The following is a 19,758-nucleotide window of genomic DNA, read 5'->3' as shown; positions in this document are numbered from 1 at the left end:
GAGATGTGACTACAGGAGAAATGTGGATGGAATGTGAAAAGAACTTGATCTGCCATTGCTGGCTCTGAAAATGGAGGAGGGGGCCACAAACCAAGGAATGCAAGTGCCCTCTAGAAGCCAGAAATGGCCCTCAGCTGATAGCCAGCAAGGAAATGGAAACCCTGGTCCTACAACCACAAGGAACTGAATTCTGCCAACACCCTAAATGAGAAAGGAAATGTATTCTCCCCTGGAGCCTCCGGAAAGGAATGCAGCCCTGCCAACATCTTGACTGTAGCCCAGTCACACCTGGTTGGGCTTCTGATCTACAAAACTGTAAAACAATAAACTTGTGTTGCTTAAAGTCACTAAATTTGTGACAATTTGTTATGGCAACACTAAGGAACTAATACAGAATGACATTTAAGAATACATGCCTTAAGAAGATCAATGTGACACTGTGAGTATGGTGAATTGTAATAGAATAGACAAATTCTATAGTCCACTTGGAAAGTAATGAAAGCCTGAACTGGAATAAAGACAGTAAGAATAAAAGGGGTTGGGGGGTGGATAATAAAGACATCTCAGAGAAGGAACCTATTGGGCTTGGCAATTGCTTTCATTCACAAGGTGAGCAAGAAAGAAAAGTTGGAGATAACTTGGAGCATATCAGCTTGGGTGACTGGGAGAATGATGGTGCCCTCCACAGAAACACAACAGACAGAAGGGAAGTGAGACTTGGAACCAAAAAACCAACCAAACTCATTCTAAGGGAGTTGATTCCAGCTCATAGTGACCCTGTAGGACAGAGCAGAACTACTCCATAGGGTTTCCAAGGAGCAGCTGATGGATTCGAACTGCTGACCTTTTGGTTAGCAGCTGAGCTCTTAATCACTGTGTCACCAGGGCTCTGAGACTTGGAAAGGGAGTTCAAATAACAAGGTATAATACATTGGGGAGAACAGATAGAAAGTTTTCTTCTGAATAGTTTAATAGATACAGAATGAGCATTCAAAGTGAATGCCTAGGAAACCTTGGAAATATAAGTGTGCTGCTCCAGGAAGAGACGGACTAAAGACAACAATATCGGAGTAATTTTCCCCACTTCTTCTTCCAGCTACTGCCCCATTTCTTCCCTCCTTTTTCAGTAAAACTCTTTAAAAGAGTTGTCTATACTTACAATGGAGCCCTGGTGACACAGTGGTTAAGACATTAGCTGCTAACCAAAAGGTTGGCAGTTCGAATCCACCAGCTGCTACTTAGAAACCCTATGGGCCAGTTCTACTCTGTCCTATAGGGTCTATGAGTCGGAATCAACTTGACAGCAATGGGTTTGTTTTGTTTTTTTGTTTGTTTTATACCTACAATACTCATTTTTTCTCCTCTCTTGAACTTATTTTATTAAGGTTTATCCCTACCAATCTCTCTACCAAACTGTTCTCATCAAGTTCATCAATGGTCTCCACATTGCTAAATACAAAGGTCAGTACTTACTTGACCAATCAATAGCCTTTACATGGTTGATCACTCCCTCCTCCTTGAAATCACGCCTTCCTCATTTGGCCTCCAGGACATCGCATTCTCCTGGGTTTTCCTTCTATTTCTATGGCTGCTCCTTACCTTTTACTAGTTTCTTTTCATATTCTCAGCTTCATACATTGGAGTAGAATGCCCTAGGACTATCATTGGACCTCTTTTCTTCATCTATACTCTCCTCTATATCTCTTTTTTATCAGTCCCTCAGTGATCTCAGCCAGTGGCTTTAACTATTTACCTATATGCTTAAAAAAAAAAATATGCTTATGACTCCCAAATTATTGTCTCTTTCCCAAACCACTCCCCTGAATTCTTGACCTATATATCTAATTGCCTCTGGATATCTCCATTTGGATTGTCTAATAGGCATCTCAAATTTAGCATGCCCAAAACCAAACTTTCAATCTTTTTGCCTCAACTTACTGTTGCTAGTATTCTCCATCACAATAAATGGAAACATCGTTCTTTAAGTTACTCAAGCAAAAATACTGGAATCACTCTCTGACTTTGCTCTTGCTTGAACATTCGACACCTGATCCATCAGTAAACCATGTCAGATCTATCTTCAAAATGAATACAGAAACCAACCCATATTTATCAACTCCTCTGCTATCCCCCTGGTCCATGCCACCATCACCCTTACCCGTAGTGCAATAGTCTTCTTGCCTGTCCCACTTCCATTTATTCTCACTAAAGAGTGTGACCTTAAAACCTTAAGTCACTTTTCTGCTCAGTGACCTCCAATTGCTCTCATTTTACTTAGAGTCAAAGTCAAAGTCTCTGTACTCTCTGTCCCACCCCCACTTCCTCTCAGAACTCATGTCCTACTACTATCCCCCTAGTCTACTCTGATTGAGCTTCACTGGCTCCCTTGCATTGCCCCCAAACATTCTAGGCACATTCCTGCCTTGGGGACTGTATTGTTTGCTCTGCACGAATGCAATTCCCCAGACATATGCACTGTCTCACCTCTTCCAGGTTATTGCTGAAATGTGCCTTCACAGTTGGATTTCCCTGGCCGCTCTAAATTGTAAACCACCACCCACTCCAGCCCCAACACTCCTTATCCCTCTCCTCTGATATATTTGTTTTTCTCTCATTTATTTACTTTTGTCATCACCATCTAACCTGTCCTTCAATATTCAAATCCATTCAGTTTCTGAGTTCAGAGAGGAAGACTTGGAAAGGAATCTCAAATAACAAGGTATTCTCCAAACCTGATTCCTGACTTTTGGACAACATGTAGTGAAAGTTCATATAGCAAAGGATTCATCCAAAAATTTATCTGAATTTTTTTTATTCAGTTCTCGCAGGAAGAGAGAGCATCAGATTTCTGTATATAATTTACTAATTATATTACTGTGAGTTCTCACAGGGAGCGAGAGACAGCATCAAATATTCTATGTATAATTTACTAATTATATTAACTCATTTTCTGTGTTCCTCCAGACTATAATGTAAACTCCATGAAATTAGGTGCTCAGGTCTATTTAATCCACTGCTATGTCTCCAGCAATTAGAACAGTGTCTAGCACATTGTAGTCACTCAAATATTTTTTAAATGAATTAATAGTTGAAAGTATAGGAGCAATTGAGATTACTGAGGTAAAGCATGTACAGACAAAAAGAAAAGGGCCTAGAAAAATCCTGATGGACCACATTCGGAGGAAGGAATTGAAGAAACAGGGAGGAAGGAGTCAGAGGAGGAGTAGGAGGAAAGGGAAGTACCATAGAAACTGAGAAGAGCATGCAAGGGAGTGGCCAACAGTATCCAATGCTGCAGAGAAGTTGAGATTTCTGAAAACCAAATATAGATCTCCAGGGTGTATAATTAGAAGAAAAGTAGTAACCTTGAAGTGAACAAATTTGAGGTGGAAACAGAAGCTAAAGTACAAAGGGTAAAGAGTGAATGCATGGAATGGCAGCAAAAAGAATTAAAACAGAAGGTGTTGTAAAGAGATATAATAAAGGGAAGGAGAGAGATGAGCCGGCAATGAAAAGGGCGTTTGTTTCGATGTGCTCTGCTTTGTTCTGCTAGAACAAAAGAAAACTACACCTACGCCTCCTTTATCGACTATACCATCATCCAACATTTTGCATTTACAACAATAGTAAAAAATCTACTACCCGATTATTTTGCATATTAACGACATAGATCTGGCAGTAACGAACACCAAAGTGCAAGGCAAGAGTAACGCTGACTCTGGAGTCTTAAATGCTAACAAGCGGCCATCTAAGATGTACCAATTGGTCTCAACCCACCTGGATCAAAGGAGAATGAAGAACACCAAGGTCACACGATAACTCTGAGCCCAAGAGATAGAAAGGACCACATGAGCTGGAGGCTTACATCATCCTGAGACCAGAAGAACTAGATGGTGCCTAGCTACAACCGATGACTGCCCTGACAGGGAACACAACAGAGAACCACCGAGGGAGCAGGAGAACAGTGGGATGCAGACCCTAAATTCTCATAAAAAGACCAGACTTAATGGTCTGACTGAGACTAGAAGAATCCTGGTGGTCATGGTCCCCAAACCCTCTGTTGGTCCAGGACAAGAACCATTCCCGAAGACAACTCATCACACATGGAAGGGACTGGACAATGGGTTGGAGAGAGATGCTGATGAAGAGTGAGCTACTTGTATCGGGTGGACACTTGAGACTGTGTTGGCGTCTCCTGTCTGGTGGGGAAATGGGAGGGTAGAGAGGGTTAGAAACTGGCAAAACGGTCACGACAGGAGAGACTGGAGTGAGGGAGCGGGCTAACTCATTAGGGGGAGAGTAAATGGGAGTATGTAGTAAGGTGTATATAAGTTTATGTGTGACAGACTGACTTGATTTGTAAACTTTCACTGAAAGCACAATAAAAATTATTTAAAAAAAAAAAAGAGTAATGCTGGCTGTGATGGTTAAGGTTATGTATCAGCCTGGCTGGGCCATGATTCTCAGTGGTTTGACATTTATGTAATGACATGTAATTTGGCAGTTATGTAATGATGTGGTCATCCTCCAGTTTTGCATAACAGCAATTTTCACGTAACAAACTGGTCTTTGGAACCTAACCATGTCAGCAAATGAGCACTGGGTGTATACGTTCTGAGAGCAAGGGCTATGTTTCATTCACTGCTGTGACCTAAAGGCCTAGCACAGAGCCTTACATGAAGTAGGCATGAAATAAAGATTTAGTGCTGAATGGACAGCATGGGGTAAGAACAGAGCCTAATGGATAAAAGAAGGTTCTGAAGGATATAAGAGACCACATCAAGTTAGCCCTGAAAGACACTGGTCAACTGTCTTCAGACACAAAGAAAGAGAAGAGAAAAATATAGACAGTTAAGGCACTAGAGTGAGATACTGGCAAAGCTGGTACTGCATGGCCTCAATACTTTTAGTGAAGTTAAAGGAAGGGTCATTTGCTCATACCAAGGCAGCAGATTCATTGGTAGAGTGCTGGGAAGAAAACATATGAAATAGTCACAGTCAGTAATGCAGTAGTCAATGAGAAATTGGTAAAAGCCTTAAAAGTTTGCAAGTGGCCATCTAAGATACAACTATTGGTCTCTACTCACCTGAAGCAAAAGAGAAAGAAGAAGCTAAAGGCTTAAAGAGAAACTAGTCTACAGGACAGTCTACACAAACCACAGCCTCATCTACCCTGAGACCAGAAGAACTAGATGATGACCGCCTACCACTACTGACCATTCTAATCAGGGCCACAACAGATGGACCCTGATAGAATGACAGAAAAATAGAAAAATGTCAAACAGAACCTCAAACTCCTTAAAAAAAAAAAGACCTACTGAACTACTTGAGACTGAAGGACTCCCCAAGACTATTGCCCTGAGATACTCTTCAAACCCTGAACTGAAACTAACCCAAGGTTACCTTTTAGCTAAATAACAAACTAGTTCAAAAAATAATAAATATCACCCGTTAAGTACCATGCTCCTTTAAAAAATCACCTACATGAGACCAAATGGTCAACAATTACTTCAACACAAAGACGAGAATATAAGGGGACAGGGAAACTAATGGAAGTGAAACAAGAACAGGAATATGAGAATGTTCACCAATGTCACTGAACAATTTGTGTAGAAATTGTTGAATGAGTACCTAAACTGCTATGTAAACCTTCACCAAAAACACAATATTATTTTTTCAAAATTAGTAAAAGCTTTGTTGAGTAATAATAAATAGATAAGAACCAAATTCGGGATTATGTCTTCCACTTAGGGCACTAACCCATGAGAGATGGCACGTTTGTAAGCAATCACTTACCTGAGGTGGGCTTAGACCATGGCAAGTCAAGGCCAGCAAGGTCCTCTAGCTCCTGCTCTGCCTGAGCAAGAGAAACTGAGAGGATGCGAACAGACTGATAGGCAGCAGTATCAGACATCTCTCTTGTAGCGTTAAATATCTAGAAAAGACATAGGCATGTCATTTCTTATACCAGCCCAGTGGTTAATCAACTATCCTGCCACCTCTTAGTAAATACTGCCAACCTTCAAAGCTCCTTCTGAGCATTCAACGTATCAAGTGAATAACCAAAACTAATACTGGGCTGGACTGAATCATCTTGATCCAATGTGAAATCCACCTTGACCAGCAGAAGCCATGATGAATCATGTCCACAAATATTATGAAGCCTGTGATCCGAAGGCCTGTAAAACCAGTTGCCATCGAGTCAATTCCAATTCATGGCAACCCTATGTGTAACAGAGTACAACTACGCTCCATAAAGTTTTCAATGGATGATGTTTTTGAAGTAGATCACCAGGCCTTTCTTCCCAGGTGCCTCTGGGTGGACTCAAACCTCCAACTTTCCAGGTAGCAGCTGAGCATGTTAACCATTTGTGCCACACAGAGACTCCATAATCTTAAGAGCATGTCTGTATTAGACAACAGGAGCTATGAAGACTATCGATTAGATCACAGTGATATCTTAAAACTAAAATACCTCTACTCAGAAAAAGTATCAGACCCTACAAAGCCATTGTAGTCAATTTCTTAAGAGGGTGGTGGTTAGAGAGCTATGCAGAATGAGAAAGGCCACGGGGAGATAGACTACTATGTGGTCCATACCACACAAAGAGAATGTATTCAAAAGAAACACACCTGAGAAATGTTTGTTGAACTACTGAAGCATTCTGAAATTGGTCTCGAAATACTTACAGTCTCACCTTGGTCCTGGTATCTCACCAAAGACAAGTTTGGAAGGCACGGAGATTGAAAAGGTAGGTTTCAGAGTGACTGCTTAGAACAATCCCAAGAAATTAGATAAAGAAAAGGGTCCATCCAAAGAAACATCATGTTTTCCCAAATCACTTTATGAAACTTTATCAGTTGCAAACAGTACAACAGGAACGGCTTAGGGTTTTCCTGGATAAGAATGTATGCTATGCTCAGTGGTTTCTTTGTCACTTTGTTTGCCTCCAAGAGCTTATACACAATTGCCATTTCCTTTTTTTTAATGTAGAGAAAAAAAAAGTTTCAGGAATATATTTTGCTTTTTCATTTGTGTTTTGGTGACCCTTCTGTCTACCCAGCCTCCCCTTCCCCACTCTGAGCAGACTCGTCCACCTTCTCCCACAACAAAGGCTAAAAGGAACATCAGGAGGCCCAGTTTTCATTCGCCTCAGGGAACAAGTTCTCCAGCTGAGCCGGGGCTACCACAGCGCTCTGCACTCTGCGCATAAGGCTGGGACACTTTCCACTGGCTGCTAGCCACAGAGTGTGCAGCTGGCTCGCTTTCCCTCACCTACCACAGAGAACACATCTGGCCCTCCAGCCCACAGGGTAAGAAAAATGATGGAGCGGCCAGGCTGCCCCCAGAAAGTGTTTCATTGAAATACCCTGTCCCTTGAATCGCCTTTTGACTTGCCACTGGGCTTTCTTCAGCCAGTAAGATGACCAGATGCAAATGAAACAGTGCTTTAGGTTCAAACAGGAGTCATGGGCTGCAGTGCTCCTGGGTAGCAGCGGCTCTGGCCCCTCAGTGGTCAGGACGGAGGTCATATATGGTCTCGGGAAAATTCCACAGGAAATGCAGACCTGTTCCTACTCTCCTGGCACATGTAAAACAAGCATTGAAAAGTAAGAAGAGGCTAATGCACTTACAGTGTATTATGGCAGGGAAACTATTTTTCAGCACCAAGTACCTGTAAAAAGTCGCCTCTCTTGAAATTCAGTTCTACACGAAGCACTAAGAATCATATGTTGCTTCCATGGAAACAGTGGATGAAACTGCATTCCTTCTCTCCACCCACACTAGCTTCCGCAATGGCTGGGAGCTCAAGTGCCTTATCACAAGGAGATGCCAGCTTGGGAAGGTGGTATGGGAGAGCACGCTACTGTCTTTTAGGCCCATTTTTAACACCATGGGGTATTGCAAGGTCAATACTCTGGGTGGTTGGCATTCTCCTATCTCAGTGCCAGGACATGGAACTGGGTCCAAAATGTTGGCTGGAAAACTTCCATTTTGAAAACCCACCTTTGTGTAGTATTTCAAGCTAAAACGTGAAAGCCACAGCCAAGTGTTAACAAAACGGGTTGGGGGAAAAAATTCTTGCTGCACCTGATGACAATTATTTCTGGAATTGGTATCCTTTCTCCATATCACTAGGCCCTTTTGATGGAAGCATTTCCTTGGGGGATATTTGCAGCAAATTTAGGAATAAAGAGATTTCAGGAAGATTTTCATTTAAATGACACTTGGTTTCCCTGCTGATGAAAGGGAAAGCCTACTCCATCTGCTGAGATCAGATTTCATCTCATCAAACACCTCAGTGTAATTATTTTTCTACCAAGTATTTAAATGAGGATGTAAATGAATACCAAGGTATTTGAAGTCATTAACGCTGCAGCGGCTGAGAGAGAAAACTGCTGCCTCCCTAGGGAAGGGACCCCATTCACCATCAAAGCAGCTGCTCGCCTGTGTTCATTTTGTAACCTTTATAGCACATTCTTGAATTAATGAAGAAGCGTCAAGAATCCATTCCTCACAAAATCTTGGCATGGGGTCTGCATGGGAGGCAAGGCGTGTGTGAGTGTGTGTGCGTGTGCTGAAGGACAGGGGGAATCTTAGCTTACTTAAAAAAGCTGGGACCTTGTAAGTTATCTTACCTTATACTACAGTATAATATCGCAGTTCTAAAATTGAGTTAATAACTATAAACGAACCTCCCATGAAAATTTCTTTTGTAATGTCATATCTGCCCTTCTCTGCTGGATTTTAATTTCTCTACTTGTCAAGCAGGAACATGGGGATTGCCAAGATATTGAAAAATGGGTTCCCCATCTAACCTTGGCCATCTTTTTCTGAGCCTAGCTGGAAATATCCAAGTCTTAAGACCTACCCTGACTTAGGAGGCAACAGATGAACATTTAGGCTTTTCTCCATTTATAAACATCTCACTCAGTGTTATAAATATAACACTCCATTTAAAAATTCTGCTTTACCCTAACAACAAGATGGGCATACAATCTGCCATTGCCTTCACTTGAATGTGAAGAGTGGTAGGTTACAGTAGGAAACTTACCTCCTTAGAAGGAGGTAAGGAGAAAGACAGACAACTGTGTGTACGTGTGTGTGTTCGTTGGGGATCTGTATGGGAAAAAGAGGAAAAAAAGAATAAAGGGGGATCATGTAGAGTACGCTTTTGATCAAAATATAAAGTTCTACAGACTGTTAAAAGATTGGAAAACTTGCCTTTTGGTACTGTCAGCCCCTAAAATGTCATTTTGCAAAGTAAGTGCAAGATTTAGAAAAAAAAATAACACTTGAATGTTTCATGATAGAATCTTTTTTCTATTTCTCTGCAATCTCAGTTTAATACAGAAGATGCTTAATAGTAAGTTCTAGGCAGAAGGAATGTGTTTACTCTGAATAATCAAAATCTGATTTAGCTTGACACAAAATGGAACAGGATCCCCTGGCACAGACTGCTACTGAGAACATGACTATATAGACACAAACAGATCTGGTCTGTGCAATTCTGTGCAAACAGGGAATCGCAATTAATGCATTAAGGGAAGTACTGTTTTCCGTGACGAGTTAACAGCAATTTGACTTCTATACAAAACCAGGCTTTCTGTCCAGAGGTGCAACTTCACTTTTGCTTCCATGCACTTATGCAAAAGAGAGCTTAGTCAAAAGTTCAGTTAAATAAACAATTAAATCCAAAAAGCTTCCACAGATTTCAGTAACATAGGAAGCGATACTAAATAAAATACTGGTTAGGAAGAACGTAAACCTAAGAATTTAGATTGTGAATTAGAAATCTAATGATGAAATGAAGGAGATATACCTAGAGTAGGATTTTTTTGGCAGTATCAGTTAGTAATAGATTAAAAAGAAGAAGAAAAAAAAGAAGAAACTATGAGGGATAGAAACTATAAAAACAAGAAAAAAGGAAATTATAAAATAATAAAGTATAATATAAAAGGACTCATTTTTATACATTTTTCAGCAGAAGAAATGAGTTGCGACCATGGTCTGATTGCAGAGATCATGCAATTAGAGAGACGGAGAAGGACATCGTGAAAGAAAGGCAGGAAAATTAAAATCAACTTGAAAAGAAACTGAATTCTGGAGAAATAGCTAGGAAAAGCAGTAATCTTTCCAAGTTCTTAACCTATTAAAGAAAATATATCAAAGTATACAAAACATATTAGTGCCAACCAATGATTTGAATTGAAAAAATATACTCCTAAGGTTCTTATTTACATAATGTACCTCTTTATTTTTTTTTATTGTAAGCTGAGTCTTTGATGGATAATTTAAGAGATTGGTTAAGCCAATCTCAATTTTTTATTTTTGTAATTTTCTTTTAAAAACTACAGTTATTACATGTTCATTATAGAAAAACTAGAAAATACAGATAAGCAAAGAGAATCAACCCCAATTTCAAATGTACCAGAGAGCTTAACTCATACTAATTTCTCTGAGGAAAAGATACTTAAGCTTTTAGTAACATTTTAAATGGATAAGTTTTAAACATACCTGTGGACTTGCTATTCTACTGTCAATCCCCAATCCTAATTTAAATGAAGCAACAATAGTCTTCCCCACCTTTACTCTTAAATCAGCTTACACTAAATACATGAAGTAGTGACAATTCTGAGGCCCAACATGTCTGCTACACACTAGCCAGAAATGGTCTCCCCTCATCATTCTAGACAGTTTTGGTTTTGTTTTTTAATTAGAAAACAGAGTTGATCCCAGAAAGAAATTTGAGTGCTAAGGGCATACAGCACCAAGGCTTTTGCTCTACCAGCATTTCCTTGCCAGAATACAAATCAAACTATGAAGAGGTATGCTGCCCTCGGTAACTTTTTCAATGTTCAATGTTCTTTTTATCCAGACTTACCAAAGAGACCTCTCTCATAGTCTATGAGAGGAGTCCTATTCTCTAGTAGCAATGGAGACACAAACACTTCAAGGTGAAGTTCACCCCTGACTGAAAAATCAGCAACACACATTCCCCATTCTGTCAAACTTGTATATGCTTCCTCTCTACGTTGGAGTCTACTTAGTGTTCTTCCTCCCAGCTATTCTAGTAGGTAAGTAGAGCCCAGCAAATCCCCTCTATACTTAAATAAAAGGGGGGAAAATGCTAGGTCTCAAAATTTCACAACAATGAACTCTCCAAGGCCATGACTGAAATAAAGAAAAATTAACACTAACAAATGAAATCTTAGGCCATGGAGAAGTTGAGCAAAGAAAGTCACCACTGGCCCACTATTTCTTCTTTCCATGCAAAGAAAAAAAAATATGTATATAGCAACTTGATGTGACACCTAACTGAATTATCAAGATGCCTGCAGCTTACCTTGAAATGGTTCACCAAAAAAAGAAAGGTAAACCTTATATGGCAAAAGAGTAACAACTGTCAATCTAGGTGATGGGTACACAGGTGTTCATTGTATTATAAGTCACAACTTTTCCATGTGTTTGATATTTTTCATAATATAAAGTTAAAAAAAATGATGACAACTTAAATTTAGACAGCACTTTTCAATTTGTGAAGGCCTTTCGGAGAGAAACAAAATAATTCAATCTTCATACTGGCCCTGTAAATGAATTAGGTTAAATATAATCATAGGTCATGTGGTTATAAAAACTAAGCCTCAGAAATACCAATTGACTTGCTCCAAGTCATACAACTAGTGAAAGACAAAACCAACACTCAGTCTCAATTTTTGAATTTCCATGCCAACAAAAGTCATGTGGTATATTAGTCTCTCAGCATTAAAACAAAATTTAACTGTTTTGATTTCCCAGGCTCTCTACAGAAGCCCATCTTCCAAAATCAATCAAGAAGAAGAGTAATCTACTTCATCTTCAGTCTAATATAAAATATCTCCATTGCCATCAGACACTCTCTAGCTTCTGCCTTTGGCAGGAAGGTGACAGAACAGTGCCTGGCACACTGTGGTGATAAGAATGCAAGCTATGAAGTTCATATCCTGGCTCTACTATTAACTGTGTGATCTTAGGCAGGTAATTTAATCCCAGTGTACCACAGTATCCCCATCTGTGAGAAGTGACTAATAACAGTACTTACCTCATGAAGTTAAATCAGTTAATATAATGCATGCAAAGCACTTAGGACAGATCTTGGCACATAGTATTCTTGTCGTTGTTAGGTGCCATGGAGTTGATTTTCAACTCATAGTGACTCCATCTGACAGAGTAGAACTGCCCCATAGGGTTTTCTAGGCTATAATCTTTATAAAAGCAGATCGCCAGGTCTTTCTCCCTCAGTGTCTCAAACTGCCAAGCTTTTGGTTAGCAGCTAAGCATTTAACTGTTGTACCACCAGGGCTCCTTGAAGTACTCAATAAACAGTAACCTGCCTCCTTCTCCTCCTCCTCCTTTTTCTTCTTCATCATCATCATTGTTTAGTATTGCTATGACTCTTCAAATTACCTGTGAAACAGTCATCTTCATGTTACTCTGGCCACTGCAAAGCCAGACATCTCCAAATAAGACATTATGAACTCTGAGGGTGAAGTTCATCGTCCCAGAGGTCTGTTCCGCCATCACTTCAAAAGGCCCACCAGGCTTCATAGGATCCAGTACCACCATCCAGGTATTAGAGTGTGCTGAAATAATAACAGGACTCCAAGGAATCAACCGATTAATTAAAATAAAATTAAAGTTCAATCCTGTCATGCACCATACTCATCTGCAGCTACTCCCAGTCTCTGTGATATACTAAATTCAAAGCTATGAAGATTGGCCAAATTTCAGACAAGGTGATAGAACTAAGGAAAGCAGCGCATTTCTATCCCTCATCTGTATCAATCCCTCCTCACTTTTAACTAAGCATTTATAAGACAAATAAATTGGCCAGTTATAATCCTAAGTAATAAACAAAAATACACACATTAAAACTCAAAGCAGCTTAATAAAAAAAACATAAAATAGAACTTCTTGTTATACTATTCAACTGTCACTATTAACAGAATCATAAACTTTTAGATTTACACAGTGTCTCAAGCTAGCGTATAAATATCCAATCAATGTAAGCACAAGTTAGAGAAAATCATTTACGATCTGAAACTTCCCCAAACTTGGAGGTATCTTCCTTGTTATCCATCCCCACTCGCTCCCATGTTGGTAGCAAGGGTTAACACTACCAGTGGCTCTGGGATCTCCTACCAAGAGTTCAACAGGTGAGTGTAGAAGCTGTCACATAAAGAAGTAGTGGGAGGCATATAAATTAATCTGTGAAGAAGATATTTAGATTTGCCCAATCAATTATTTTCTTAAGAGTTATTTATAAGACTTAAGGCTTTTGAACCCTTTAAGGAGATGAAAAGCTGTCTGTCATGGATTGCATTGTGTCCCCCCAAAATATCTATCAACTTGGCTAGGTCATGATTCCCTTGCATGATTCTATGACTGTCTACCATTTTATCATCTGATGTGATTTCCCCACGTGTTGTAAATCCTGTCACTGAGATATAATAAAGTGGATTAGCACCAGTTATATTGATGAAATCTACAAAATTAGATAGTGACTTAAGCCAATCTCTTTTGAGATATAAAAATAAGAAGTGAGCAGAGAGACACGGGGACCTCTTCCACCAAGAAAGCAGCGCCAGGAGTAGAGTGCATCCTTTGGACCTAAAGTTCCTGTGCTGAAATCCTCCCAGACCAATGGAAGACTGATGCATCACGAGGAGCCTCCCTCAGAGCCGATAGAGAAAGCGTTCGCCTGGAGCCAGCACCCTGAATTTGGACTTGTAGCCGACTAGCCTGTGAGAGAATAAATTTCTCTTTGTTAATGCCATCCACTTGTGGTATTTCTGTTATCGCAGCACTAGATGACTAAGACACTACCCAAGACCCTATTTCAGAAATTCTCAGCATATTCTTTAGGAACCACCCCCTACTACCTTCCTACCTCTCGCCCACTCACCCTGCCACCACTGCCAACATCATACTAGAAACTTAAAGAAAATACCTCTGAAATGGTAAAATTATGTCTAGAAGAACCAAATTAACATGAATGAAGCTGGAGAAACAAGAGTGGGAATAGAGACAAAACAAACAGAGAAATGAACATCTGAAAATAAATATTCTTGGCATACTGCAGTGGCGTCACTAGCAGGGCAGAGGGGGTCTGGACTGCACCAGGTCATACTGCCAGAGGGGGTGATACCAAAATGAGTGTCTATAAAAACATTCCTGTAGTCAACAAAAACATTTTTCATAAGCTTGGCTTACACGTATCAATATACCCACAAGGCTAAAACCCTGTGCTGATTTACTTCCGGAACCTTCTAACGCGCTCCAGTGGGAGCTCTTATTATTACCCAGTTACACTGATGCTTTGAATCACGTGGTTTCATTTGCAAGCTCTGCAAGCACACGCTATTGTTTTCATCGCTGCTGGTGTTTTTATAGTTGTCGATTTTGTCACAATCTTCTGGCGTGTTAGCTGCAATATTGTGATAATTAGTATTTGTGAACCTATTATCAATGATTTTTTTGAGAATGAAGTAGTAATTAAAGGAAAGGAAGGAGTGATATACAGGAGCTTTGATTCATGAGTAACGTTAGTACAAAAAACATTACTAAGGATTCTGTATGGTCCAGTAAGGGAGGAGGTCCATGGAAGGGTGATACCGTGAGTTAGCACACTGGGTGACACCAATCCTAGTGACACCATTGGCATACTGCCAAAGAATATAGAACGGATTTATATTTGTGCCCATCAGGTCAATGTAAATTCAAAGGGGGTGAATGCTAAGAACTGGAAATGGAGCATCCTAAGGTTGTAACAATAGTTACAACAAGTACTAAGTGCCTACTGTGTCCTAGACACTGTGCTAAATTCTCTCTAATCAGCAAGAGTTATGCAGAAGCATGAGATGTCCAGATGCATAAGACGTTAGTAAAGACTCAAACCATAAAGCATTGCTCAGAGGCCTGGGGAAAAACTTTCAAAAACTTCCAAGGTGTCTGTGAAAGGGTGGATGTTTGCTCCTCTTAAAAGCATAAGCAACTGAGATTGCTACTCCCACCCCTCAGAGGTCAATTAAGCCCTAGGACCAAATGTTCATTGTTGTTTTTATATCACCAATAGCCGGACATCAACATATTAAATGCATAGTTCACCTAAAGCAAAAAAGTCACTGTTTTGGAAACAGTGGGCAGCTAGTACAGATTGTGTCACACAGGTGTGATGTGCTCCGTATGGCTCACACTTCTGCGCAGGCAGACGTTCCAATCTGTCCCAAATATAATCTTGCCAAGGTCTTCCCAGGCTTCCTGCACTGACATATCTAACTGGAGCTCTGTCCTTCTGCCGCCAACACTGCTCACTTATGATGATGAGGTCAACCTCCAGAAACCTAGCACAGGACCGCTTCTACTTCTACTACCACACATTCTATTCCTAGTCACTGCCATGAATTCACTGTTTACACTTAGCCCCAGTCCAGGCAACATGACTGGTGAAGAGAACTACCTTCATCAGAGCTTCTGAAAAGATGTGCTGCCTGTACTGGATTGTATAGTGTCCCCTAAAAAGTCCTGCCCACCCGAAACCTGTGAGTATGGCCTTATTTGGAAATAGGGTCACTGCAGATGCAGTCCAGTTAAGGTGAGGTCACACTAGATTAGAGTGGGCCCTAATCCAGTAACTGATGTCCTTATAAGAAGGGAATTTGGACACGGTCACACACAGAAGGAAGACAACCACGTGACGATGGAGGCAGAGATTGGAGTTACACTGCCGAAAGCCAAGGAATGCCAAGAACTGCCTATAACCACTAGAAGCCAGAAGAGGCAAAGAAGGAGCATGGCCCTGTCAACACCTTGATTTCAGACTTCTGGCCTCCAGAACTGTGAGAGAATAAATTTCTGCTGCTTTCAGCCACTCACTCTGTGGTAATTGGTCACAGACAATACCAAACCATGAAACCCATTACCATCGAGTCGATTCCAACTCATAGCAACCCTATAGGACAGAGCAGAACTGCCTCATAGGGATTCCACGGAGCAGCTGGTGGATTCGAACTGCCAACCTTTTGGTTAGCAGCCAAGCTCTTCACCACTGCACCACCAGGGCTCCAAAAGACAACAAGAAGGGTGAAATATTTGGGCAAAAAATAGCAATAGCATAATACTGCCAGAGGATGAGCTCCCCCCAGGGCCTAAAGAGTCTGAAGAAAGTAGGCATTAAGACCCGAGTCTTATTCCCCAAGAACTGCCCTCCAGAGAAATCTCCTTCCAACTTCATGGATGACCTTGGAGAACTTCCTTCTGTGCTAGTCCTCAAGTTCTTTTCATTTCTACCTTTTTTTCCTCCCCCATTTGATAAAAGAAAAATGAAATCTGACACAACAACGGGAGTTAAGTGAAGTGTCAAACAGGGAGGGGAAACCTGATCCACCACAAAGAGGTTACTAACTGCCAAATTCACTCAGAAATGATTAGTTTAAAACAATGCAGGTCTACTCCTATGAAGTCTACACAAAGGAGAGTAATCCCTGTGAAGACTGTTTCTCAGAGGCATAAACCACCATGTTTATAAGTGATTACTAGTCCTTGGCTTGTCAGGTCAGGACTGGTTGTTGAAGTGGAGCTCACCATAGGCCAATGAAGTCTATTTGTAGTTTTTAGACACTACATCATGTCCTTTAGGTTGAGTTCAAAAAATAAAATTTAGTCACCGACCACAAAGGATTACAAGTTCACCATCCACTGGTTTTCTATTGATCCTGATAGGTTTTCTGAGCAACAGCTGTTTTGGTTCCTTCTAGGTCCTAATTGGAGTCCCTGGATAGCACAAATGGTTAAATGCTGGACTACTAACCAAAAGGTTGGCAGTTCAAACCCACCCAGAGGCACCTCAGAAGTAAGGCCTGGCAATCTACTTCCAAAAGGTCATAGCCTTGAAAACCTTATGGAGCAGTTCTATTCTGCAACATATCGGGTTACTGGCATATGAGTTGGAATCGACTTTATGCCAACTAACAATGAGCCCTGGTGGTGCACTGGTAAAAAGCTTGGCTGCTAACCAAAAGGTCAGCAGTTTGAATCCACCAAGTGCTCCTTAGAAACTGTAGAGGCCAGTTCTACTCTGTCCTTTAGGGTCACTGTGAGTTGGAATCAACTCAACAGCGATGGGTTTGGTTTTGGTTTTTTAATCACTTGCTATCTTTTACCAATTCAGGCCCATGTTTCTATAAATTCCCATTTTCATCACACTGACATCTCTGGTTCCTCACCATCTACGAAGGCTCATTTTCTCCCTCTATCATTCCCCTGTGTGGAGTGCTCACCGTGTACCAGGCACTCCACAGGTAAACAGCAGAACGTGAACCCCGGCCCTGGCTTATACCGATAAAAGAGCCACACAAACTGACGAGGACTTTGTGTTTCTGTGTCTAACAGCATATATGGGGGCCTGTTTCTTACTGTTCCTCTTCACTGCATGGTCCAACCAAGGGCATAAGTAAGGAACTCTCCACCTCCGTCCATCTTCTCTCCATCTCCCCAACCAACCCCCACCTCAAAATGGAAAGAACAAAAAAAATTAAAATAATCTGTCTACAGACACAATTAAACACAAAGTATGTTCTTACTTTTTCTTTTTGCTATTCATATCAGATGTTAATTATTTTTCAGGTTATTGTGCCAAAGTCTCAGATGCCAAGAAGAGAAAAAGAAAAATTCTCTATGACCTTTCCCTTCCTAAGAGGAAAGTCTTAGAGCTGAAGGAAACAGCCTTATTCACTTCTTCTCCACTGAACCCTGTAATTGGTTCAGTGGTTTTTGGAAGTGGCTTGGAGGTAAAGAAGGCCTTACTGCCCAAACTGCCGCTTACCAAGCTGTATTTATTCTGTAACCTAAAAGTTCATTTCCACCATCACCAAATATGAACGCAAAAAATAAAGGCTTAAATATTTTCCTGTCCATAAAGCCACTCATTGTAAGTTACTTAAAGCATAACATGCTGTGACACGAACACCTCAAGGTGACACCCAGTAAGTCACACCCTTGTATAATCCTAGAGTCCCTGGGTGGTTGCAAACAGTTACCATCCTTGGCTGCTAACCAAAAGGCTGGAAGTTCAAGTCCACACAGAGGCCTGGCAAGCTACTTCTGAAATATCAGCCACTGAAAACCCTACGGAGCACAGTTCTATTCTAACACATGGTGTTGCCATGAGTCGGCACTGATTCGACAGCAAATGGTTTGGTTTTGGTTTAGTTGTATAATCCCCTCCCCTTGAGTGTAGGCAGAACCTGTAACTTGTGTCTAACCAACAGAAAATGGCAAAGGGGATGGGATGTAACTCTTATGATTAGGTTATGTTACATGGTAAAGGAAAAGTAATTCTGCAGATGTGATTAAAGTCCCTAATCACTGACTTTGAGTTATTCAAAAGGGACACTATCCTGGGTGGGCCTGACCTACTAAGGTGAAGCCCTTAAAAGAGGGCCTAAAGGTCGGAGACGTAAAGCAGCCAAGACACTACCATGAATTCTACAGCCACAGGAAACACATTCTGCCAGCAATCTGAGGGAGCTTGGAAGCAGGCCCTTCCATAGTCGAGCCTCCAGGTGAGCACACAGCCTGCCCAACACCTTGATTCCAACCCTGTGATACCCTGAGCAGAGAGCCCACCTAAACCTTCACCAGACTTCAGACCTAGAGTACTGTGAGATAGTAAATGGGTGTTGTTTTAAGCCACTAAGTTTGTGGTAATTTGTTACACAGCATAGAAAACTAATATACATGCCATCACTCTAATAAGGGGGGTAGAAGGACTCTTAGGCTTTTTATATTTTTCTAAATTGGAGAAATTTTATCTACTTACATCAAGCATAACGACAAACATAGACAGACATACCTTATATTATTACCTACAGGCACATACTGCCACATATATTACCTATCCTATTCTCCCAACTTTATCCCTTATGTCTGAGAGGGCCATCATGCATCACTTAGCAACACAGTTTGAACAGACCCCATACCTGCCCATATTCCCATTCATTCCTGGGCTTTTAACTTTCCCATGTCTCAAATGTCAGTTTGCTGGGCAAAAGTCTCTATAAGTCCCCCTTTGTTCTGGGCACCTAGGGGATTATAGGCAATAAATTAAATATTAACAGAGGGAGAAAGGGTGGCAAATTGAGGCAGTCTGGCCGAAAGTCCCAGAGTCCTCATCAAAATCCAAAGGAAAAATCAACCCTTCAGCATCCCCTGTAGTGTCTCCTTTGAGAGGCATTCTTTTCTACCCTGTGAAATTCCCTACATGTCTACATCCTTTGTTCCAAATAATCCGTCATCCATTTTGTTTCACAGGTGGAATAGGTGGGACAGAGCAAGACACTCACTGAAGCAGGTTTGTAGAATGTCTTTCTTCTCTACCACGCCAACATGGAAAGCCTGACACACAGAACTACCCCGCCAACCCCTTTTCCTGTGAAATTACCATCAACTGTCCACGAATCACCTAATTCCCTCAAGCTACTACTGGTTACTTCAAATCACCCATGACTTTGCAATGAAGCAATCAGGGTATTACTTGAACCTGAACTGGTAAATGTGCAAGGACTGGCATTATCTGTGTCCTTTGTATTTCCCAGGGTTTCTAGCTCTGTGATGTTATACATTAGAAGCCTTCAATAAATGTTTATAGGCTTGAACTCAAAATCAGTGAGCAGAGTCACAATCACTGTAAAGGAAAAGGGAGGCTCATCCCTTAATTA

At 40.9% G+C, this 19,758-nt stretch overlaps 1 protein-coding gene across 3 annotated transcripts in view; it reads right to left on the bottom strand.

The window, feature by feature from the left end:
• Window positions 1-19,758, bottom strand: part of SIAE (sialic acid acetylesterase) — a 112,151-nt gene that overhangs the window by 26,193 nt on the left and 66,200 nt on the right. For all 3 annotated transcript variants that reach the window (XM_023557096.2, XM_023557097.2, XM_003417488.4), the window contains 2 exons: window positions 12,449-12,624; window positions 5,797-5,935 (listed from right to left, as the gene is read on the bottom strand). In XM_023557096.2, coding sequence (XP_023412864.1) covers window positions 5,797-5,935; window positions 12,449-12,624 — 315 coding nt within the window. The remainder of the gene's footprint in view (window positions 1-5,796; window positions 5,936-12,448; window positions 12,625-19,758) is intronic.

This window comes from Loxodonta africana, chromosome 15 (assembly GCF_030014295.1).
Source record: "Loxodonta africana isolate mLoxAfr1 chromosome 15, mLoxAfr1.hap2, whole genome shotgun sequence".
Classification (NCBI taxonomy): domain Eukaryota; kingdom Metazoa; phylum Chordata; class Mammalia; order Proboscidea; family Elephantidae; genus Loxodonta; species Loxodonta africana.
This window is presented reverse-complemented; position numbering and strand designations above follow the sequence as displayed.